Genomic DNA, 25,607 nt, shown 5'->3' with positions numbered 1-25,607 from the left:
ATCCCAAACTGCCAGAAGATGCAGGTAGAACCTTGAGTCAGGTTCTGGATCAGTTTTAAAAAAACAATATCAATCGGTTTAAAAAAACAAAAAAACAATATCAATCAAATATTTTAGACAACTCCGATCTTCTCCAGTTTTCATTGTCAAAAAAAAAAAGTTTCCGGTGATAGTCGATCTGTCCTGTTATCAAATGAAGAATGTTTTTAATGTGTGTGTAGAGAAAAAGCTGGTATGTGCGTAAGAGTAACAGATCCAATATTTGTACATTTAAAAGCAAGGTAGAATTGAAGATGTAAGAAATCAATTTTTAAAAAACAAATTCGATGCTAAGAGATTTTTTTTTTACTCAAACGAAAATAATATGAATTAAATATTACTTCTTCAGCGAGTTATAGACTTTTCTTCTTCATTGTTGGGCTTTCACAAATGCTGGTGATCTCTCCTAGTATATATATGTAAATGACTGATAGTGACGAGGAAACCAAGCTGTATTCCGGCAGTCTGAGAGCTGGAGACCACGGACGGCTGAAAATTACAAGAGGTAGGCTGCATCAAGATGATTGGAAAATCTTAGTTGCAGCTAATTGCTCTTTGAAAAATTTGAAAAAAAACTGTAAGAATTGGCACAGTTTGTGACCCCCGCTAAAACTGACACGTCATAAACATCAGTTTATGTAAACAGATAGAAGCTGACGAAGTGCTTAGCCAATCACATTGCGCGACAACAGCCGACAATTTTGAATTATGACTACAGAAAATCTAAATTTTGAAAAAAAAAAAAATATTTGGTGGAAACACGAATCCCCAAGAAACAAAAAAGAAAAAAAAAAAAAATATATTTGGTGGAAACACGAATCCCCAAGAAACAAAAAAGAAAAAAAAAAAAAAAATATTTGGTGGAAACACGAATCCCCAAGAAACAAAAAAGAAAAAAAAAAAAAAATATTTGGTGGAAACACGAATCCCCAAGAAACAAAAAAGAAAAAAAAATATTTGGTGGAAACACGAATCCCCAAGAAACAAAAAAGAAAAAAAAAAAAAAATATTTGGTGGAAACACGAATCCCCAAGAAACAAAAAAGAAAAAAAAAAAAGAATATTTGGTGGAAACACGAATCCCCAAGAAACAAAAAAGAAAAAAAAAAAAAAATATTTGGTGGAAACACGAATCCCCAAGAAACAAAAAAGAAAAAAAAAAAAAAATATTTGGTGGAAACACGAATCCCCAAGAAACAAAAAAGAAAAAAGAAAAAAAAAAATATTTGGTGGAAACACGAATCCCCAAGAAAAAAAAAAAAAAAAAAAATATTTGGTGGAAACACGAATCCCCAAGAAAAAAAAAAAAAAAAAATATTTGGTGGAAACACGAATCCCCAAGAAAAAAAAAAAAAAAAAAATATTTGGTGGAAACACGAATCCCCAAGAAAAAAAAAAAAAAAAAAATATTTGGTGGAAACACGAATCCCCAAGAAAAAAAAAAAAAAAAAAATATTTGGTGGAAACACGAATCCCCAAGAAACAAAATAGAAAAAAAAAAATATTTGGTGGAAACACGAATCCCCAAGAAACAAAAAAAAAAAGAGAGTTCCTTTCACCCTAACCAAACACTAATCTTGTTCCTATTTACTTGCCTCCCCACGAGGGCAGAGTTAGACACAAGGTCGGTTTTTAATGTGGCGGAAGGAACAAAAATATAAATTGTCTCAGTCGTGATGGGTTTCTCTGCCACTAACCGAGAAGAAAAAATTGAAGTGTACTATTAGATCAGATACTACACTTAGATCTTGGCCCAAAGGCGAAGAAATCTCTTATGGTAAAGCTGTACCAGGACAACAAAAAAATTTATCCAAATAAAACTAAAAAAAAAAAAAAAAATAATTAAACAAACATTAAATTTGTGGAAAAAAATTGTAAAATTAAATATTTCATTTTTCCTCCAGAAAAAAAAAAAAAAAAAAAAATTACATAAGATTTTACATAGTGATTTTTTTTTTTTTTTTTTGCTTCATAATTTTTTTTCGTTTGGATTTTGAAGCTGGTAGTTTTTTTATTCAGCATTTTTTGGCCGTTTAAGTAAACAGTCGAAAGATACAAACAAAAAGTCAGATCACAAACAACTTACACATTTTCTATTCATAGAAATACAGAAATAAAAAAATGCAGTAGAACAAAATAAAAATTGTTAGAAATTTTATTTGGAAATTCATTCGTTAAACAAAACATTATTTTTAAAGGTGATTTTTTTTTTTTTACTACTTTCAGGAATCTAAAGTTCCAGTTTTTCTTTTTGAATTAAACCAGCAGGAAAACCCAACATTACCCGAGATTGAATGAATGTTTTACACTCCCAGGTCATCAAAATCTGTGAAATCTGTCTTTTTTCAATCAAATCAATTGATTACCTACTTTAGTTGGAGACCCCCGCAGTGACAGTCTACAATACATTGTGATCTACATTGCATCGTAGAGAACCTACTGTTGATTTTATAAATATATAAATTTATAGATATAATGACTTGAATTAAACTTTAAAATGCAAAAGTCAAGTATAATGGTTCAGTTGTGCTCAAAACACATTCATTTTGAACACATCCCTGTCATATCAAAGTGTAACGTAATCCCCCATTGAGGAGCGTTAGAACTATGCTGAAGTAGCTTTTTATTCCCGGATGACGCCAGATAACCCAAGGATTTAAGATAGAGAAGATAAATATATATATTCTATTTCATGTCAAAATAGATATTGTTTGAAACCAGAGAAATATATTTTTACGGCTAAAAGTTGATGACAGGAAATTTTACTTATAATATTGTCTGGCCTTAAATGAACTCAAGGTCGGATGTCAGAATTAACATCTGACCTTGGAAATCATGAGAATCAGAATTCAGATTCGTACCCACGCAAAAACCTAAAGCTTTCGATTTTGTGGCGAAATCTTATTGGCTGGGAGAATTTCCACCCCATCCACATACCTTACTATATATACGACTGTCGTGCGAAAATTAAGTTAGAGTTGGGAGTTGAGTTGAAGCAGATTGCTTGTGGAGTTCAAGAAGAACAGACCGTATAGAGACGTGACCCCTCCACCTCCCTCATCCAACCGTCTGTCGCTGTCTGTGAAGAGATTTGAGACTTTGAAAAAAAAAAACTTACTACGAATTGAATGAGAATTGTAAAAACATTTTTGTACATAATTTTGTGAAAATTAACACTGTAGATTAAACTACAATTGTTTGTCTTTCTTCCTGCCAGCTGCTTCGATATTCGCTTTCAGCATACCAGATTTCACGTAACAACCTCAGAGAAGACTAGACTACACGAGCCGAGATTTCTAGATAAAAAGGGGTCCTTAACCACCTCGAGTGAGGGGTTACAAAAGAATCTCCTGTTGATTTTATATTCCCGGCCTTTCTGCTTGTCTTGTAATAAAACTCCAATGCACTTGTGATGTTAGGTTGTATAAGGTGTTAACTTTCGTCAAAATCGTCTGTTTCTTCTTTCATCAGATTATTTTGATTATCGATACTTATTAAAGACATTCCAATACAAAACCTATCTAAAAACACTGCCAGTCACATAAAGTATATATGTATGAAATTTCAATTAACCCAGCTGTTTTGAAGTCCATAGTGAATTAACTCACACAGAAACAAAGTAAATTAAAAAAACAAAATGTCTACCCACCATATTTTTATCCATTATTTCATCAGTTCCGTCCGAAAATACAGATGAAAATGGCTGCTGCAAAAGAGAAACAAATAAAACAAATTGGACAAAGTTATGTGAACGAACTTAAAGGTCTGACGGGGCTTATTGTATTTTATGGCACGTCGCCATTTTAATTTACTTGGCCCAAAGTTTGTTTTTTTTTCTTTTATTGGAAGATAAAACTTCATAATATAAAAGAAATATCTAAAAAAATAATTAAAAAATATATTAAAGAAATAATTAAAAAATATATTAAAAAAAAAACAATGTTAAAAAATATCTACGGTTCCAAGCAAGCATTCTCATAAGATGGGGGTTTCAATCCTACCCAAAGCAAGTCAGAGGATTAATTGGCAAAAACATGGTAAGACAACAACTATGGAAGGCAGTAATTACAACAACTATGGAAGGCAGTAATTACAACAACTATGGAAGGCAGTAATTACAACAACTATGGAAGGCAGTAATTACTGGGGGATACAGTTACAAGACTCAGTTTTCCTATCTCATCGCAGGTAACCACGTGTAGAAGGCCATAGAATGAGTTGGCAAAAACACAGTGAAACAACAACAACTATGAATACATAAAATATCTACCATATATATATATAAATATGAACAAATGATTAATAAAACATGTTAAAAGACATCTTGAAAAAGAGTTAAAAACATATTTAATTTTAAAAAAGGAAACACAAGATAAGTGGATAGTCCTTAATCCGCGGAGTTTCGAAGAAATACTCTCCTTCTCATCAGAGGGCAGGAATTAGCAAAATGCAGGATCGGATTTTGCATATAAAAGTATTTAATGAAACTACAAGTAAGTCACAGATCTTACTTGGTTAAAAAAAAAGGGTGAGGTAAGGGGAACAGGAGGCAAAATAAAAATAAAAATAAAAAGATTTCACATGAATGGACAGTCCGGTGAAGGGTAAAAATCCAAAAATGGTAAAATCCAAAACGGTCGAATTTAAAATTTCAATCCAATAGGTAAATTCCAAATGGTCCAAAATAATCCAAAAGGCAGAGTTGCTTGGAAAAAGCGCAAATGGAATGAATTCCAAATCATTAAAAGAAAAGTACTGGAGAGAATATTTAAAAACATGTCTGTCAAGGCTGGATGAATCAAAAAAAAAAAATATACAAGTACCATGTATATATATATATATATATATATACACACACACACACACATGGTACTTGTATATATCTTTTCTCATCCATAGTTTCCCATTATATCTGATTAAGGTTTTCCTAGCAATTTTTATAATTTCAATTTCCAACTGTATCAAGTCAGTTTCCTCTTCAGCTAGTTTAAGTGCTTTCTCGAATAGTGTAGGGGAAATAGAAGGGTAGTACGCATCTATGTCAAACATGATAAATTTGCTTTTTGGTTTTTAAAGAACCTATCGAACCACTTGATTACTTCACACGAAGAAATCCAGAGGTTGCGCTTAATTTTGGATTTTAAGGTTGGTAGGATTCTGTCAAGTATCTTTTTACTGATAATGTTGGATGCACATGGAGCAATAAGTCTAATACTGGGTTTATTATTAAAGTCCGGTTTATGGTCCTTCAAGGGGTAAGTGGTTTATATATATATATATATATATATATATATATATATATATATATAGTACTTGTACAGTTTAATCAAGACATTTTACTCAAGAAAAACCCTCATCAGATATAACAGTGAATTGTGGACCAGAAAAGATAGAGAGGGACATTTTGACATTACAACGGGTGCCCCAGACCCCTCGCAGGTCACTGACTTGGTTGGTCTCTACTTACTAAGGGAGATAGACAAGAAAATACCAGGTTTAAATGGGGGTCTTTACAGGGACAACGCACTTTTCGTAGTTAATTCTAGCAACCGTATTACGAAAAAATCATGAAAAAACATCAGAAATTTTTTTAAGGAATTTGGATTAGAAATAACAATGGACAGCAATAGCAGGATAGTTAATTTTCTGGACGTTACCCTCAACCTAAGCAATAGCGCATACAAACCTTACCACAAACCTAATCAAAAAACTTTCTACATAGATTACCGAACAAACCATCCGAAATGCATGAAGAAAGCACTGATCCCCAACATTTTTAAAAGAGTTTCAGAATTTTCTAAGAATGAGAATCTTTTTGAAAAAAACAAGGAATACTACAATGATGCCCTTAGGAGATCAGGATACAACGGAAAAATTGAATATAACAGCAACAATAATAGTAACTACAAACCTAACTACGTAATCTCATACAACATGGCAATGAGAGCTAGAAAAAAAACTAAGACCAATAAGGAAAACGTTGAAAATGATCATAAGAATAGAAACGGAGGGGGAAATAATAACAGCAAAACATGTAAGGATGAGGGTGGTTCCATTAATAAGAGAAATAGACACAAGAGACGGGTTTAGTTCAATCCACCATTCAGCGAGCATATCAAAAATAATATACCTAAGGAATTCTATAGAATAATAGACAAAAACTTCCCTCCGAATAATAAACTAAGCAAAATAATAAATAGAAACTCTGTAAAATTATCTTTCTCAACGTCCAGAAACTTAACTAACACTATAATCAGCTCTAACAATAGAAAAATCAGCAAAATAAGGAACAACAACGAACTAGCATCAAACGAAAATATACCAAACAGAAAATGTAATTGCAGAATACCTGAAAATTGTCCGTTGAATGGGAAATGTCCAACCTCGGAAATAGTGTATAAATGTGAGATAAAAACCGATAACACTAAGAAGATATATCTGGGAGCCACAGGAACAGTGCTTAAGGACAGATATAGAAATCACGTAGTATCATTTAAAAAGGAACCTGGGATAGAAACTAATAGAGATGACGTAAACGACAGCAGGGGGGGGGCAAAAAAATAAGCATTAGATAAAAAAACAAAAAGAAAAATACCACTGCATTAGGTGATTGGATTAGGGAACTTAACAGAAATAATGAAAATTTTGAATTAAAATGGCCAGTAGTGAACAGGGGGAGGAAGTACATCACTGGGAAATCAAAAAAGTGTTTATCTATGTTTATTGGAAACCTTCTACATTGCCTTCTACATGAGGAAATTTTGAATAAAAGACTTGATGCCATATAGGGATGCCTTCATAGAAATAGATTTCTGCTATCACGCCTTAAATGTAACCGAGGCATAACCTTTTTACAACAATAAGGATCATCGGATGCCAGGATTAAATTTTAATGTAGAGTTAAATAGGTAGAAATGTTACAATATAAATGAAGGATGCAAATCTAACATGCGAATATAGTTTCCTTTCTTCTTAACCGGGTAAGAAATATAAATAAAGTATATAGCTCATCTAGGAATGGGTTTTTTTCTCCATAACGGTGAGCATTCTTGTATTCAGTCGTAGCAGTATTAACGGTGAAATAAGTAACACCGTCTTCAAATCAATAAAACAACTCAGCAATTAATTTAGTTATTATTAAAAATTAAATTAGCAATTTGGGGGCTGTAAATCCATTTAAATATTAATTCAATTGATTTTGTCATCTGACACCCTAAGTTGGTAGAATCCATGCTGACTTACTTATTCTCCTACTTCACTCCATGGTCTAAGTGTTTTTTACCCATAAATGCAGGAGTAGCCATCTTCCCACCGGAGTAAAACACACTTGGAGCCATGATTGGTTTTTCTGTCAGAATAATAATTAGAGGACATACAATAATTTATTTATTTAGACAACCCAAGAACACAACGCATGAATTATATGACAGGAGCAGCATAAGTGATTAATAACAGATGCGGGTACAACACAACCTAAACCTATTCTTGTGATCAAAAACATAATTTATATATTTAATTTGTTAAATAAGCCATTGTAGCAGGTTCTGGACCTATCTGATTAAATTAATTATTAAATCATAGTCGCCTTCTAGTAATCAATGAACCGAAAACACAAACGGCCTGAATTACCTCCCTTTGTAAGAAACTAAATCGACCAAACAGAATTCTCCATGTGAATGCTTGTGGCTAGCTCCGGATAAAGTCATTTTACCGCATAAATCACAGGTGTGGTTCTGCATGAAATCCTCCAACAGACCCGATATATCTGACCGATTTTTATTCCAGATATCACGCTTCATTTTTGCATGCTCATATTTTTTCTTCTCAAAACTATCACAGCCATGATAGACCAAGGAGTCACTTTTTACGATCATTGGAAGCACTTTCGTAACTGAACACGTCAATACCAAGAGCTTTAAGATCATCTTTGATGTTATCCTTAAAGTGTTTCCTCGGTTTATGCTATGGACGCTTTCCTTGTGTAATTTTACCATGGAACAGGCACTTTGGCAATCTATCGTCGTCCATCCTTGTCAGATGTCCAGCCCACCTCATCTGGTTGCGTATAATCAACTTCTCGATACAACGTACCTATATATATATATATATATATATATATTACATATACACACACATACATACATACACACACACTGATAAGTAACATTCCAATGAATAAAGTATAGAATCAGTCCACAATCATAATTCTTGTTTACTTTTTTTTATTACGTTTTTTATTTTTATGATGTTAAAACATGTGTAAGACTATCTATATATATATATATAAAAGCGAAAATGTATGTATGTATGTACGTGTGTTTGCTTTTTCTGTATGGCTACAAAAGGCTTTTTTCAGAGAAGCGGTCGGTCGGTTCACAACTTTTTAAAACTTTTTATATCACATATAAATCGCAATATCTCACAGTTAACAACGAAGCTCGCCTGCCTATTTCATTTGCTCGATTTCGGGAAGATAAATATTCAACATTTGTCACTCGCCGCATGTGGGTTAGTCTTTTTCCTATAACATCTTGGGAAAATAAAAATTTTAAAAAAGCGTTCCGCAGTAAATGAATATCCCGCAGTCAAACTTGACCTCATTAAGTCATTAAAACGGGCACCTGCTAAATCCAAGTAATTAAATAAATTCAAACGTGTTTCCGTTAGCATCTCGCGGTGGGGCAATGGTTAACGTCGCACGTTTTTTTTTTTCACACTTTAATTTACAACTTTGCCTCAAGGGTTCGGGTTCGATCCTCATACTTATTTTTTATTTTTTTTTTTTTTAACCCCACCCCTCCATCCCCGGAGTTTCCACACACACCTCCAAACACCCGGGCAACGCCGGGTACCCCTCGCTGATATATCTATAAAAGCGAAATTGTCAAACTATAAGATTTGGGAAAATATTTTTAATCTGTTTTCGGCCAGAAATTTGGCTGTCAAGGGGTCAAAGTTCAACAATTTGACCTTTGAAAACTCTACCAATCTAGAAGTGTAAGCCATGTTTAGTTTCAGAACAGTTTCCGATGGTTCGTTGTTCTACACAAGTCCTGGGAGGTGACAGTTCTCGAGTTGGAATCCACAGAGCAAAAGATTTTTCCCATGTTGACACGAAGAAAACGAATGTAAAATTGCTACAGAAAGGTTTAATATTTATGGAGCAATTCTTGTTTCTGATTGGTTGGTAGCAGAACGTGAATTAATTTGATTCATCAGTTTCTAGCAGCATCGTTTATAAATAGAATGTCCCGACTGTGCAAGATCATACCCCATTACAATAAAAAATATTGTAACAACCAAACTCCACCGCCAAGCTTAGATCTAAACACTTGAAATTTTAGATGTAGATTACTTGGACATGGATCAAACTTTTTCATTTGATTTGAGCCCAAAACAATAAATGTTAAGAGGTCAAAATTGGGATCAAATTTTTTTAAAATTTGATCTGCGATCTCTACCAAATTACTTAACCAATTTTTGGTCTAAACATTTGAAATTTTACATAAAGTGTATTCAGACTAAGGGCAAGCTTTTTAATCAGTTTTTGGCGGAAAATTTGGCTACCAAGGGGTCAAAGTTCAAAAGATTTGACCTTTGTGGTCTCTAGCAAACTAATCAGCCAATTTTTGATCTTAACATTTGAAAATTTACATAAAGAATATTCAGACATGCAGCAAGCTTTTTAATCAGTTTTCGGGCGGAAATTTGGCTGCCAAGAGGATAAAGTTGAAAGAGTTGACCTTTACAGACTCTACCAAACTCCTCTGTCAATTTTGGGTATAAACACTTGAAATTTTAAATATAAGTTATCTGGACAGGAGTTAAACTATTCAATATATATATATATATATATACTCATCCACATACAGTACTGTTTCGCTGTTTCACAGCTCATCAGTGCGGCTAGACAGGCAACTACCTCAAGCCAGGATTGAAACCCGACCGTTTGTACGGCAGTCAAGGCTCCTAACCATTACGCTATTGGCGGCTGCTTGAACGAGTAGTGAGTTTAACGATGTTTTGATATCGTCTGAAATACCTCCGCTCGATTTGTTTACACAAAGAGCGTCGCTTATATGCTAATGGTAATTCGTGTTTCACTTCTCAACATGCTCAACTCAAGGTGAGGAGCATTATAGTCATCCACATACAGTACTGTTTCGCTGTTTCACAGCTCATCAGTGCGGCTAGACAGGCAACTACCTCAAGCCAGGATTGAAACCCGACCGTTTGTACGGCAGTCAAGGCTCCTAACCATTACGCTATTGGCGGCTGCTTGAACGAGTAGTGAGTTTAACGATGTTTTGATATCGTCTGAAATACCTCCGCTCGATTTGTTTACACAAAGAGCGTCGCTTATATGCTAATGGTAATTCGTGTTTCACTTCTCAACATGCTCAACTCAAGGTGAGGAGCATTATAGTCATCCACATACAGTACTGTTTCGCTGTTTCACAGCTCATCAGTGCGGCTAGACAGGCAACTACCTCAAGCCAGGATTGAAACCCGACCGTTTGTACGGCAGTCAAGGCTCCTAACCATTACGCTATTGGCGGCTGCTTGAACGAGTAGTGAGTTTAACGATGTTTTGATATCGTCTGAAATACCTCCGCTCGATTTGTTTACACAAAGAGCGTCGATGCACATAAAGTTATGAACAGTACATAGGGCCCGTGCAAAGCTGGGCTGAACTGCTAATAATGAACAAAGATACAGGCATTCACCGCTAATATAAGTAAAAAAAAAAAAAAGTCATGTGGAAGGATTCTGTTATTTGATTATCTAAATGTAAATTACCAGTATATATGCTCTGAAATTGGAGACGTATCTTCATTAATGCTTATTTGTAACAATTTTGAATATATTCCAAAAAAAATATATATCTCATAAATATATTTTTGTATAAACCCGAGAACAGTAGGAACTTGATTTCCTTCAATTCTTGTGCTAATTGCCAGAAACTTGGAGGCAAGATGCTAGCATATGAAGCCAAGGGTGACTTTATGACTGGATTAGAATCACCTGACCAGCAGTAATTATCACTTCTACACTAAGAATTGCATGACAATTCAGTAGATATCACTGGTTTTACTTGAAATTCAATATTTTAATTTCTGAATTTCATTATAATAACGAAGAAGAACCCAAAAATCATTTAACAGTTTATTCTCGTATTGCCAGTATAATTCATAATTCAAGGGAGACTAATGTATCAAGGGAGATAATTCTGAGTATATTTGGTAATTATTTGAAAATATCATCTTACCTTAAGATCTATAAGTCGAGTTTTTGCCAAAGTAGTATATTCTGCAAAGATTGGTTTACAGAGGGCAGGAATGTGAGGTGGTTTCATCAGATGAGCCTGGAATGAGGGGTAAACAGATATAAACATTGGGGATGTGTGTGGGTGACGGCACAAAAAAACAAAAAAAAACAAAACAGTTTCATGAAGAGATAAGAAAAAGATTGCTCTTATTTAGTTGCCTACCTACAAGAGCAAAGTTAGACAAAATATCGGTTTCTAATGTGGGGAAAATCCAGCCCCACCCCCCACCCCACCACCAAAAAAAAAAAAAAAAAAAAAAAAAAAAAAAATAGGGGCACTCTGGATAGAAATAAAAATTAAAATTGTCTCAGTCTAGAAGGATTTCTTCTCCATTGACCGAGGACATAAAAGGTGAAGTTTAGCATCAGAACAGATACTACACTGTGATCTTGGCCTGAAGGCCAAGGTTGCTAAAGATAACAGAAAATCACATTTAGTAAAAAAAAAAACATCAGGAACTTTATTAACTAACTAGTAAGGAGATCCAACATTGCCCAGGATTGAATAAAGATCAAATGTTCCATATTTCAAATACTGCCATCGAACTCGGTGAAATCACCTATTTTTCAATCAAATGCTCTAGTCAGGGATCAATCACAGTGCACCAAGAGGAAGCTTCACATGCCTCCCCACAGTGACTTAGTATACAATACTTTATACTTTACATTGCACTGTAGAGAACTTATCACTATTTTAGAAAATTATTTTTAAATATTGTCTTGAATTAAAGTTTAAAATGCAAAAGTCAGGTATCATGGTTCAATTGTGCTAGAAACAGAATGCGCCCCATCTTATCAAAGAACCAATTATCGATTTTACACTCCACACCCTTCTGTTTGTGCAGTGATAAAACTTCTCAGATGCACTTGCGATGTTAGGCTGTATAAGGGTGTTAACTTTGGTCAAAATCAGACGGTTTCTTTTTTAATCAGATTTTTCGATTATCGATTTTTGATGCTTATCAGACACATTCGCAAACAAACCCTATCTAAGAACACTTCAGGACCAGACCCGTAAAGTACATTTGCGTGAAATTTCAAAAACAATCGGCCCAGCCATTTCTGAGTCCATAGGGAATCAACTCACACAGCCGATTGTTTTTGAAATTTTCACACAAATGTACTTTATGGATCTGGTCTGAGATTGTTCTTAGATAGGGTTTATTTAAGAATGCGCCTGATGAGCATCAAAAATTTATACTCAACACACACACACACACACACAATTACATACAATATATATAAAATTTTGAGATGTTAACAATGCAGTGCTGTTGAGGAATTTGTCTTCATTGGATTCATTTTTTTTAAACATTCTGTGATGCATCATCATATATGATGATGATTGATGATTGCAACGTCTTGTCAGACGAGTGCCACTCCCTCAGACACTGAAAGTTCATGAGCCCGAAAATGACAGTCCTGCCGGCGAATTCACATGCTCAAACAGACATGACACTAAAGACGGTCATTGGTATACATACATATATATACACGCACGCACGCACACATACATATATACACATATATACATGCATACACACACAATACACATTACGCACACATACATATACATACACACACATGCAAACATACACAAGACGGTCATTGGTATACATACATATAAATATATACGTGCATACATACATACATGTCTATAAGCATACACTCATATATACCTATATACATACATAATGCATAATACACAAACATACATATACATATCCACATGCATGCATACACATACATCCACACATATACTTGTTCATACACATACATATATGCACATATATATATACATACACTTACCTACATATACATACATATACATGCATACACTTACCTACATATACATACATATACATGCATACAAACATATATACACACAGACACATATACATATACATAGATATGATGATTGCAACGTCTTGTCAGACGAGTGCCACTCCCTCAGACATTTAAAATCCATGAGCCCAAATGCCTGAGGGAGTATCTATACAAAGATGATGTTACAGAGTCTTAGCTTTGTACGACAGCTAAGTCTCTCTCTCGGTTCAAAATGTTGAGATCCAGCAACAAGCAAGAGCAAGATAGCCAGCAACAAATTAAACTGCAGACCAGCTTAATGCGGGTACTGGTCTCCCGCTTTATGGTTTTTAAATCAGAGATTTGCTTCTCCTAGAAAGGTTGCCTTCACCACGGCTTATGGGAGCCCTCTCCACCCCAATACACATATACACACACACACAAATATACACGGTGCTAGTTGGCCGTTGACCCAGAAAAAGAGTTCATTTGCCCTTTGGAAGGTCTTGTTTTTAATCCTCCAGGGAGACTAGCCGCCCTCCTCACCAAACAAGTCTGGTGGGGGAACCAGTTTAGTCGCCGGTGACCCGACCATGAGGCAGGTAGTACTGGGTTACATAGTACCAGTAGCATATGACATGACCTGACACAAAATACACATAGATATAAATACATATAAACACACATACACATATAGATACATATAATGATGGCAGATTAATTGTTACATGCATCCAGCATTTCAGGCGTACACATGTCAGCTTTTTATCGCCACAGGACTTTTTTCTTCTTTTTTTTTAATAGACAAATGCCTGAGAGAGTATCTATACAAAGATGATCATCATATATACATACAGATACTACAGAATGATATCAATAAAAAACATTTTTTTTTTAAATGACAAATGCACAGAATTAATATCACCATTAAAGTTCATTGGCATTGTTTTTGTTTCATCTTGAACGCTCAACACAACTTGCATTGCACACTTAAAAAACACTTTAAAATCAGTTAAGACACTGAAAACTTATCCAGCTAGGTAGAAGTGTAATTTATCTTGCCTTTGGTAACATCTATTTGTTATATATTTGTTTCTTTACTACTTTTTCGTATCTCTGTCTATGGTAAAAATAAACTTTCCAATATTTGAACTCTTTAAATTGTTTTTTTTTTTTTTCCAATCTATATACGGCAGTTTTTTTTAGTTAAGTTTTGAGTACTTGTATAGTTTAATCATTAAAAAATGAAAATATCAGAAAAAAAAAGTTATATTGTATGTATCCATTATGGAATGAAGTTCTCTGAAAAAAAAATTTCACTTAACTTGATCAAGTAGTTTTTTTTCTTTTACAGCAAACAAACAATTTGCTATGATATCGATCAAAAGGTTTCGATTTTTAGGAAGAAAAGCTAGTATTTAAGATGGGGAGGGGTGTGTGTCAGCACTTTAGACAGAGTTATCTCCCCATGGTGTGTTCTAAAAACCGAAACATGGCTGCCTCCAGCGCACTGTCATAAAAACGTGTTTTTCCATAGAACTTTGTTCCATAACGAGTATGTACAATATAACTTTTGCAATATTTTCATTTCTTTTTTTTAATGTTTTCATTAAACTGTACAAGTACCAAGTTTTGTATATCCTATATTTATAATTTACTTCACTTGCATGAAAAATTGTTACTCACCTTAAGATGTATTGCGGATTCGAAAGGCACAAGATCAGATAAGAATTTTAGGAGAAAAGTGAACGATTTTCTTGAGTTGGCCAGGGATTTGCTTGAAGAGCCAAATGTCATCTGAAATATTTAAAAGCAAAGGCATATATGTTTTTAAAAGAAAACATAACTACTCCTCCTCCCCATTAAAAAAAAAAAAAAGAAAAGAAAAAAAAAAAAAATCGAGGTTTGTGTAGAGAAGCCAACAAACAAAAAAGTCAAAGAATCAAACACGCAATAAATAAATGACTAAAAACTGTATATGAGATTCCATGAAAATATGGAAAACTACACAAAAGTCGAGTCATGCATGACGGGCTTGTCAGAAAAACTGTAAGGAATATGTAATCCATATGACATGAAGACAGTAAACATCTTGTGTGAGTCAAGCCGCCTTAAGAAAAAAAAATCATGACTAAAAACTGTGTATATGAGATTCCATGAAAATATGGAAAACTATACAAAAGTCGAGACACAGCGTTTGCTAAAAGTATGGTTAGAGAAACATCGAAAAGCCGTAATATGTAAGAGAGATTGAAAAGTCTAGTATGTTTTAGCACCCATAAAAGAATGGTCCGTAAAAAATCCAATCATTTGAGGCCCCTAGCGCTGCTCTGTCTGCAATTTTTAGTTCTGGAGAAGATAGAGACAGAGACATATAGACATTTATATTAGATTTGGACATTTAAAGTGTGAAATAAAAGTTTGAGAACATGGTTGTTTTCAAGTCCAATGTAAATAAGTTCTTGTTAAATAACTAAGTCCTACCCAAGTTCCATTATTACTGATCATCATGCAGTTGTCTCAACAACTACCTAACACTTATTGACCTTTACCCTCCCAGCCTAATAAGTGGTGACTTTCAAAAAAATAAAAATTTAAAAAAATAAAAATTTTAAAAAATAAAAAAAATTTTTTTAATTTTTAAAATTTTAAAAAATTTTAAAAAATTAAAAAAAATTTTTAAAATTAAAAAAAAATTTTTTAAATTTTAAAAAATTTAAAAAAATTTTTTAAAATTAAATACACACCTCAAACCAATCGAGATAAGTTCCAAAGACATACGGTCCTTCGTAGCAGCCTTGCCTGGCAAATAAGAAGGCAATTATGGTGCTATCGATCTCTGCACAATCGATTCCATATTTCAACGTGTCATTAATATAATCTTAAACAAGAAAAACAAAAACAATAATTCAGTAAATATACTTATCTATTTACTATTATTATAGAAAAGTAACTGTCAGACCATTAAAAAAAAAATTAAAACGATAAATACTGTGAATAAAATTTCACTGAAAAAAAATAAATAAATAAATAAAATAGATGTGAAAAAAAATGCGTAAAAATAAGGTTTGATTAGAAATTTTCTGCATAACAGGTAAGAGTAAAAATGAAAGGGATGTATACAGGAAGAAGAATCATAAGGAAAGAAAGGAGAAAAGTCTTTCTTTAGTAGATTGTGTTTATTCAGGAGGGATGTTCAAATGTTTGTGTAAAATCACTAACATTTTACGCACTATCAGCCACATCATCATTTTGTGTCTACATGTAATTGTGCATACGTTTTTTACGGAAGGCCTAGTCGCTTTAATTTAATCAGGAAAGCAGCATTTTTTGCTTTGCTTCATGTTAATTTTATTAATTAGAAACCTCCATACATTTTTGAAAATAGGTGTTAAAATCAAGTTGACCCCCCCCACACACACACACTCTAGAAATAAACATCTTTTAACAAATAAAATTTAAAGTTGTAGTTGAATTTGCTTTTTATAATTGCCAATAGTCATTTTTTATATCATATGAAAATATTTTTTTTTAAATTGGAACACCTTACTCAAAAATCTTTGTTTATTCCATTTAAATCTTTTAAAAATTAATTATTTTTTAGAATTCTGGTTTTTGTTATAATTTAAACAATTATGATATATTTATTATTTTAATTGGAATTCATTTTTGAGATGAGTATTATTTATTAATTTATTTATTGCGGACTATCATCCTCATCTTTCTTAGTTGTTTCAGGGCCTATGGCGCAGTGGATAGAAACGTTGAATCTCTACGGTTCCAGGTGAAAATTGTCTGAAAATAGCGGTTTCAATCCTACCCAAAGCCGACCAGAGGCTTACTTGGCCAAAAGATGGTGAGACGACGACAACAACTATGGATGGCAGTAATTGCTGAGAATGCAGTTAGGAGATTCGGAGTTTCTATTCTGTCGCGGTTACCATCTGACGAAGGCCAGAGGAATAGTTGGCCGAAACATTGTGAAACAACAACTAAGAAAAATGAGGATAATAGTCCGCAATAAAATAAATTAATAAGTATATTATTCAGAAAAAACGATTTTTTTAAACCATAATATTGATTTTATGTCCATTTTTTTTATTTAAAACTTCAATGTAAGTAAATTTTGTGATAATATATATTTTATTTATTTTTTTATTTAAACACTTCAGCTTTATAAAATGTTGCAATTTTTATGGACCTAAATTTATTTTGTTTAGTTTTCGCATGAAACATAGGGAGTAGGGTAGAACACCTAGAAAAAAAAAAAAATTTCATTTCATTAAATGAAACCTACTTATAATATGTAAGTTACATTAAAAATGAATAAGCATCGAAAATTTCATGAAAATCTGACCATTAGTTGATTTTTGCTACATTTTTTAAACATGGGTGTGTTTAGGCTTCAAATACATAGGAATATTGTTTTAATGCATCAATAATGTAAACACGATTTTAGTCTCACATTTTCATTATTTTCGTATGCTCTAGAAATTTTTAAAAAAATATTAGCAGTTTATTTGAAGCTTCTTTTAAATGGTACAAAAGTTAGGATATTAAATTACAGTTACATTACGTTACATAGGGATGGGAAGGGTGGAATCTGTGGCACATATTTGAGGTACTTAGTGTTCAGCCACAGTTTTTCATAGCTCCAGGGTTAGTTATCAACATTAAATCCCTTCCTTTCCCCTCAGGTTCAGAATAGCTTTCAAAATAGAAAGCAGTTCTTAACATAAGGGAATGGGGGGGGGGGCTGAATTAATATCGTCTGGCAGTCTTCGCTTTGGCATCTTCCAACTGCTTATGTAAGCTGCCAGAAAGTGCTAACGCCAAGTTGCTGAGATTGGGTCGTAAACCGAGTGATATCGAATTTAAAAACGGAAACAGATAGGTGCTTTTGCAATCGCCGTCATTCGTTAGAGGGAGATAACTGAGGGATTCGTTCATTTTTCATCCAGAATTTGAGATGCTAAACATTTTAACCTTACAAAAGACTGTAAGATTGTAATTTTTATTAAACAAAACGTTTAACTAGTTTATTTAATGTAACAAAGTTTTATAACATTAATAACAGAAATGTAAAATGCGATGATATAATTTTTATTAAATATGTTTAAGAAAAAGATCCTTCTTGTGTTGACATGTAAAAATTATGTTCTGGAATGCTAAAAGATTTAATATTTTTTGGAGCAATTCTGGTTTCTGACTGCTTGATTGATTGATTCGATAAATTTGTTAACTTATATGGACCAGCTCATCAAAAACTGGTTTACGTTAGACTTGAAGACAACCATATTGTAGTCAGCTGGAAAGCAGGAAAACGGAAGACAATTCCATAAGCGTGCAGTTCTAAGAAAGAAGCTTTGTTCATGGAATCTACGTTTAGGTTTAGGAACAGATAAAGAGTGGGGGGAAATATTGTTTACAGCTAGACGAGTGTTCCTTGTGAAAGTTTGGCGAAGGAGGACCATAGACTGAAGCTCAGTCGAACACTTTCCAATTAGTTCCAATCAACAGTGTCTAAGTAGAACATTCCAACTTTCAGTGAGCATAGCCTCATATCATATCCATTTTTAATGAGTAGAGTCTCCTTGCTCCTCTGGTCGCTTGGAGACCAGGTAGATAAAGTATGAGTCAAGAATCCATTCTGGAATATCAACCCGACAGGTGCAGGGCTAGTAACTGTCGGACTGAGGTATACTGTCTAAGTATCACCCAGGGGGGCCACCCTTCCAGGCCTTGCCACCCAGCTTTTGGGTAGGTTAAGTTTATTGCTTGCTGCCTGAGGCACCTCGATCGGAGAATGCCGATGGAGATCATCGGGCAATTTTTGCAAGGCAAGAGTGCTCTCCCTTTAGGGGAGTTTGCTTGACGCCTCACTTTCCTGATCTTGTGTCACATAATGCCGAGATAGGCAGCGTTTGAATATCTAGCATTAAGTTTTTAGTGCCCCAAATTCTTGTATTAATATGAAATTAATGAATGAATCTCTCAGTTATCTCCCTCTAAACAATGAAGATTGCAAAAGTGTCAGCAGATAATTTCATTTTTTTTACTTTAAAAAATATCAAGCAATTTTTTATGGATAGCATCGCCATTTTTGTATAAAAAAAAAGGTAAACTTACTTTTAAGAAGTGTTGGTGCCTCTCTGAAGCAAATAAGATAAGTGGCGGCAAAAGAAAGGACACGTTCCCAGTTAAATTCTTCACTTTCCAGAATATTCTTTATTATTGTCAGAACACAGTCAGCATCCAAAACAATAAAAAACTGTAAAGAAAATTGTTAAATTGCCTTTAATTGTTAATTACGAGCTCTCCTTACCTGATATTGTTCGGGACTGAAAAAAAAAAATCAATTATTTTGCTGGTACTGGTACAGCTTTTAAACAAAAAAAAAAAGAAAAAAAAAAAAAAAACTTTCGTTAACACAAAAAATACATAAACAGCCTAAGAGGGCTGAACTGAAACAAACCAGCATAGAAATAAAAATGTTGAATTTCAATAGAAAACAAGTGAACCATGCATGGTCCCCCGTGAGTGCACAGTGAACGACGCATAAAACAATATTTCCAAGTTCAGCATTTGCTCCCCCCCCCCCATTTAGCCCCAAAAGTCCCCAGGGGACATCAAATCCTGGTGAAAATGAACAAACGGTGCAGTTTTAGGTCTTAACATATGTAAATTTGAGTTTTGCACCATGCAAAAAAAAAATAAAATAAAATAAAAGAAATTACAAAGTCGATCATTTGTCCCACTCCCCCTACCATTTAGCCCCGAAAGTCCCCAAGGTCTTAACGTGTTTAAATTTGAGTTCAGCACCATGCAAAACTGCTAAATAGACATACACAAATAATTTTGGACAAATATGATAAAATAGTCCCAAAAATGGAGTGTTTTTATTAGCCCTAAAAGAGCCCCTGGGGCACACCCAAAAGTTATTGCAAAGACAAACAAAATTATATAGAAATCAGTTAGTTACAACTTTTCAGAAAGTTTTATAAAAATCCAAGGCATCAATTTTTTTTTTTTGATAAACACAAAAGCCATTTTAACCAGAAAGGCACCCCTAGGGGGCAACCAGAGTTTTCCTGGAAAATCCGTTCTGTTACTTTTTTACTCATATCATGTTCAATGTTTGTGCAAAATTTCCAGACATTCCAAGGCGTAGTTATTGAGAAAAGTGTGGACAGACAAACAGAGGAACAGACAAGGATGAATTTACAGGTCCACCCTCCTGGACTTGTCGAAGGACCAGAAAAAAAAAAAAAATTGGATGTTTATTTTTATGAAAATTCTTTTTAACAAAACAAAAAAAATAATCAATAAAATTAAGATTTTTTTTTTTTTTTTTTAGAGAAAAGTTACTTTTCTTTTTCAATAAATTGTTTTTTACAAATAAACTAAAAATTATAAAGAATATAATCACAGAAATTACAATTTTTACAGATTTTCTTTTTTTTTTTCCAGGGTGGGGGACGTTATGGTGAAAAATAAAAAATAACAGTTTGTTTGGTCCTGTTTTTATTATCATTTTGTGAGATATGCTCGAGCCTTTTCTGGTGCTCACACAAAAAACATGCGTTCACATATCAAGCTATATTACTTGTCATATACATACGTGCACACAAACATACGCGCCCACGTCCACACATTCACGTTCGCATACATACACACACACGCTAACGTACGCACATGTAAGCACAGATGGATGACGTCACTTCCCCTTTCAAAGGAAATCCACACATGCGCAAAAGACCACCGGAAACTAGTATAAAAGAAAGAGCAATAAGCGGCTTCTTCCTTTTTAGGACCAGCTTTCGGGCTGTACGGTCTACGGACCGACAGCGTGCCTTTTCGGCATACGTGCGTACCTCACACCACTTGGGACAAAAAGCTAACAAACAGTATGTACACTTTATACGCTTTCTATCTCCATAACCCGGATTGACATTCTCACTCTTTCTCACTATCTCCCCTTCGGCTTTAGTCCATCAACACAGACATGTGCGCGACGCTCTACTGAGTTTAACCCTTTCTTTCTACAGGCCGGCTTGCCACTTCAGGTTTCTCTATTGCATTCTCCTTTCCTTCCACGCGCGTAGTCTCCAACGGCCGAATGAACACGTGTACACCCAAGACTTTCATTTCTCAACAGAAAATAAACGACATGTTTATTTTATTCCAGCATTTGAGTTCTTTGTTTCCTTCATTCAATTCGTTTCATTATTTTTTCTTGTAGCGAGTTTAGGGTATTTATATCCTAGTCTTCTACAGATGTGAGAAAGAGGGTTTTGGCCTTTCTTTTGGGTACAGTCACTAGGAAATCATGATTCTGCAGGATCATGGCCTTCTAAAACCCAGAGTTGGCGTCTGCTTTTTAAGTCTTCTGACTGGATAAGCTCTTTGGCATCTTCCAGCTGTTTAAGTAAACAGTCAGAAGATGCCAAACAAAAAGTCTTGTCTGGTTCACAAACTGTACCTGCACCATTTTGCTTAGTTTTTTTATATTTTTCCCCCCCAAGTGTACATCATTTTTTAGTAGACATAATAGTCTCACTACTACACTATGATTTAGCCAGTATCTCCGACACAAAGTCAAGTATCTCGATTCCTTTGTGTTCTTAAACCAAAGGAAATGGTTGATTGTTGAATTGCACCCCCGTTGTATCAAAGTACCTGCAGAATGTCTTCTTGGTTCCTCCTCTTCTCTCTCCTCTTATCGAGCACAGCATATAATAACAAAACTCTAAAGCACGTCTGACAGCACTGACTTCTGCCAACAGTCTCCCCCTCCTCTTAACAACACAGGCTTTTTATATCGCAAAATCGTTCACCTCTATTTGCATATTCTTCTAACTCACGTGATCACTACTCTATAAATAAGAGTCTTGACCATTTCTTTTCTTTCTTTTTATTTATTTTCGGTGTCCGACCCGCACGTGGTCTATCCAGGTAAGTCACGCATTTCTCCACATTATCTCAAATTTGGTGCAATTTTGAAAGGTTTTTGTAACTCATATAGAGATAAATGTTCTATTATAACTGCCTTTGTACCCCCCCACCCTCAACGTAAACATGCTGAACTTAGTCATTCTTTTTATGACTCGTCCACTGTGCACTCACGAGGGACCATGCATGCTTCACTTGTTAAGTATATTTTTAAAAGGTCAATTCAATTAGTATAGTTGGTCATTAACTGAACCAAATTGTTATGAAATTATAATTGCTGTTAAGTTAATATTACTATCTATAATATCAAAAATTTCCATCTTCAAAAATGCACATTTATTAAAAATTTTTAACTACATCTTATTCGACACATGAGCATTTCCAAATTACTGTAAATTTTGACAAGAGTTATAAACAAATCTATTTTTCTTAGATAACGAAGACACTATGAAGAGAGTAGAGTTGCATACTTGTACATAAATGTATATTACCTGTTTGAAGAGTGCCTTCTGAAAGGGAGATAACTTGCTGTATGTCCACTGGTCTTGCTTTTGGATTGCATCAGATACTGGAAGAAAAATTGTTAATACATACTTGATTAATATAAAAGCAACTTCATGTTTTAAATGGTGAGATTAGAATAAAAGTTTATATTGTATGCAATAAATTTAAATGTGTTATTTTGCGATATGACAGTGTTCCCCCACTCTACAACCGGGACCACCACAAGGGATTGGTTAGGCAATGAATGACAATAAAAAAAAAAATGATTGGCCCATTGAACTCTAAATAGCAGCGATACTATGGCACTTAGCAGTTGAGATTTTGGGTGGTTAGATAGTGAGGGTGAAACTAAGCTGAAGAAATAAAAGGATGCGGACATTTTTTGTTAGTAAACTGTGGATGTATAAGATTTTTGAATGATAGTAAATATATTTGGGGACGCTGGTTGAGAGGAGATCAGTAATAGGAAAAATCTTGGTACGAAGCTGAAAGATTGGATAATAATCAACAAATAGGGTTTGAGTCTACAGCTAAACTCAAAAAGCTAATAGTAGTTTCCCCCCACAATTTATGTTATTTCTACTATGACGTGACAACAGCATGATCAGGTACATGTGACATACGTCATCTAAAACAGATATATATGTGTGACAGAAGATCAGAACAACATTGGTACCATAGGTTTCAAATCCAAACAAAAGGGGACTAAATATTGGTTTCCTTTGTTTGGATTTGGAAGCCTATAGTTTTTTTTTTTCATTTTTGTCAGCTTGTCTCCATTTCTTAAAAGGCAGACAACTGGAGGAAGGCACTTTGTAAACAGTAATGGCCTGTTCATATCAATGAAACTCAGATTCGTCTACAGAAACTGCAATATATATATATATATATCAGAACAATGAGATGAATTGGATCACAGATTAATGAATCTTGTGGTATCAAGTCTTACAAAATATTTTTGGGAGGTAATCTATAATATAAACCTCACCTGTATGTATGTATGTATGTATGTATGTATGTATGCCTAAAACTTTCGACAGAAGCCACGGGTTTTCACGAGATTTGTATTGTTTTGAAGCTCGACCCTTCGGATGACAAATATAAAAAAAAATTGGCTAAAAACATTAATTCCTTCACCCTAAACTAGGCACTTTTCTACAGGGAAGGGTCGCTTTTTTCGCCGATATTTTCCAAAGTCATCATCTCCTTTTGATTGACTAGCCTTAATTTAAATCTATGGTCACTTCCAGTTTGATGGGCGCAATAGCAAAGACGTCACTTTTTTTTGTCACATTCTTTTCCTCCTTCGCGATATGGGTTCGAGCCTGCCTGCCTGCCTACTACCACTTTTTTTTTTTTTTTTTGCTCAACACACTTCTTAACACCCAGGTAACACCGGGCATCAAGGCTAGCATATACAAAAGCAGAATTTTCCGGAGAGTTTACATAAAATACTGGAAAGTGCCAAGTGATGTTTTTTTTCAATGTGCAAACACCGTTCAAGATTTTAAATAAAAAATATATTTTTTGTTATTACTAAGATAATTCAATGAAAAATTAATTACAAAATGAAAACAATTTTTGTTATGAGTTAAAATACATGAACAATTATTGGACAATTTTTACGAAATTTTAAGAAAATTCAAATCAAGAAAAAAAACAAAAAAAAAAAAAAAAAACACTCATTGTAAGATAAGTTTCATGAATAAACATTTAATTTGTGAATAGCAATGTTGCTTCTACAGAATTGGGACAAGATTTTGTAGTCGATAAATGGAGTTTTCAGAAAAAAAACAATGGTTTCAACTGATTATTTTTTTTCAATTCTAATAAATTACAATGGTAGCTTCCAAATTATGCAGTCGAAATTACCTGAATATTATTGAATTATTAAACAAAACAACTTTAATCGTGTTAGCAGGTGAAAAATTGCCACCATCTTGGTTAAATCAAAACAGAAAATTATCTCCCTTTTGAACTCTCCTGTATCTTATGATTGTTTCCATCAAATTTTATTTTCTTTTAATAAATAATTCTCTACCTTATCGATTTTTGCAATTTTTTGATATAATCATCTTAAAAATATGAAGGATACATAGATACCATTGTTTTTCACGTGAAATTCGGTTTTACGATTTCCGAAATTTCGTCCCAAGAGCGTAGAAGCACCCAAACAACTGATAGCAAATAATTTTTTTAATTTTTTTTTTTTTTTTTTTAGTTTTTCAATTATTATGTGTTAGTCTATTTATTATAATTGAAATTAAAGATTTTGACAAGAGCAAAGGTAAGACAAAAACCAGGTCAACTTTGCAACTGCACTCGGTTTGATAGGTGATTCAACTAATTTATTAACAATTTAACAACTGAAATAATGGCTGTCTATAAACATTTCCTCTAACGAGATAAGCCATTTATTTTACATTTTTGGATTCCTTAACGAATAATAAATTTTTCATTATATATATATATTTCATATACTTGTAGAAAAATACCCAGTTGAGGGTGAAGGAATTAATGCTTTTAGCCAATTTTTCGATATTTGTCGTCTGAAGGATCGTGTTTCAAAACGATACTAATCTCGTGAAAATTCGTCGCCTCTGTCTAAAATTTTAGACAGACAAACAAATATTTAAACAGACAAATGAGATTTCTATAATAGACTAGCAAGGGGCACCCGGCGTTGCCCGGGTGTTTGGAGGTGAGTGTGGAAACTCGGGAGGAGGGGGGGGATAAGTATGAGGATCGAACCCGAACCCAAACCCTTGAGGCAAAGTTGTAAATTAAAGTGTGAAAAAAAAAAAAGAGTGCGACGTTAACCATTGCTCCACCGCGAGATGCTAACGGAAACACATTTGAATTTATTTAATTACTTGGATTTGGCAGGTGCCCGTTTTAATGACTTAATGAGGTCAAGTTTGACTGCGGGATTTTTATTTTCCCAAGATGTTATAGGAAAAAGACTAACCCACATGAAGC

At 33.8% G+C, this 25,607-nt stretch overlaps 1 protein-coding gene across 2 annotated transcripts in view; it reads right to left on the bottom strand.

Moving 5' to 3' along the window:
• Positions 1–25,607, bottom strand: part of LOC145246870 (Fanconi anemia group A protein-like) — a 160,133-nt gene that overhangs the window by 96,039 nt on the left and 38,487 nt on the right. For both annotated transcript variants that reach the window (XM_080108732.1, XM_080108733.1), the window contains exons 11-16: positions 22,616–22,692; positions 19,302–19,443; positions 15,920–16,053; positions 14,859–14,969; positions 11,308–11,403; positions 3,688–3,744 (exon numbers count right to left, since the gene is read on the bottom strand). In XM_080108732.1, the coding sequence (XP_079964858.1) occupies positions 3,688–3,744; positions 11,308–11,403; positions 14,859–14,969; positions 15,920–16,053; positions 19,302–19,443; positions 22,616–22,692 (617 nt within the window). The remainder of the gene's footprint in view (positions 1–3,687; positions 3,745–11,307; positions 11,404–14,858; positions 14,970–15,919; positions 16,054–19,301; positions 19,444–22,615; positions 22,693–25,607) is intronic.

This window comes from Euprymna scolopes, chromosome 24 (genome assembly GCF_053919585.1).
Source record: "Euprymna scolopes isolate OS-2025 chromosome 24, ASM5391958v1, whole genome shotgun sequence".
Lineage (NCBI taxonomy): Eukaryota > Metazoa > Mollusca > Cephalopoda > Sepiida > Sepiolidae > Euprymna > Euprymna scolopes.
This window is presented reverse-complemented; position numbering and strand designations above follow the sequence as displayed.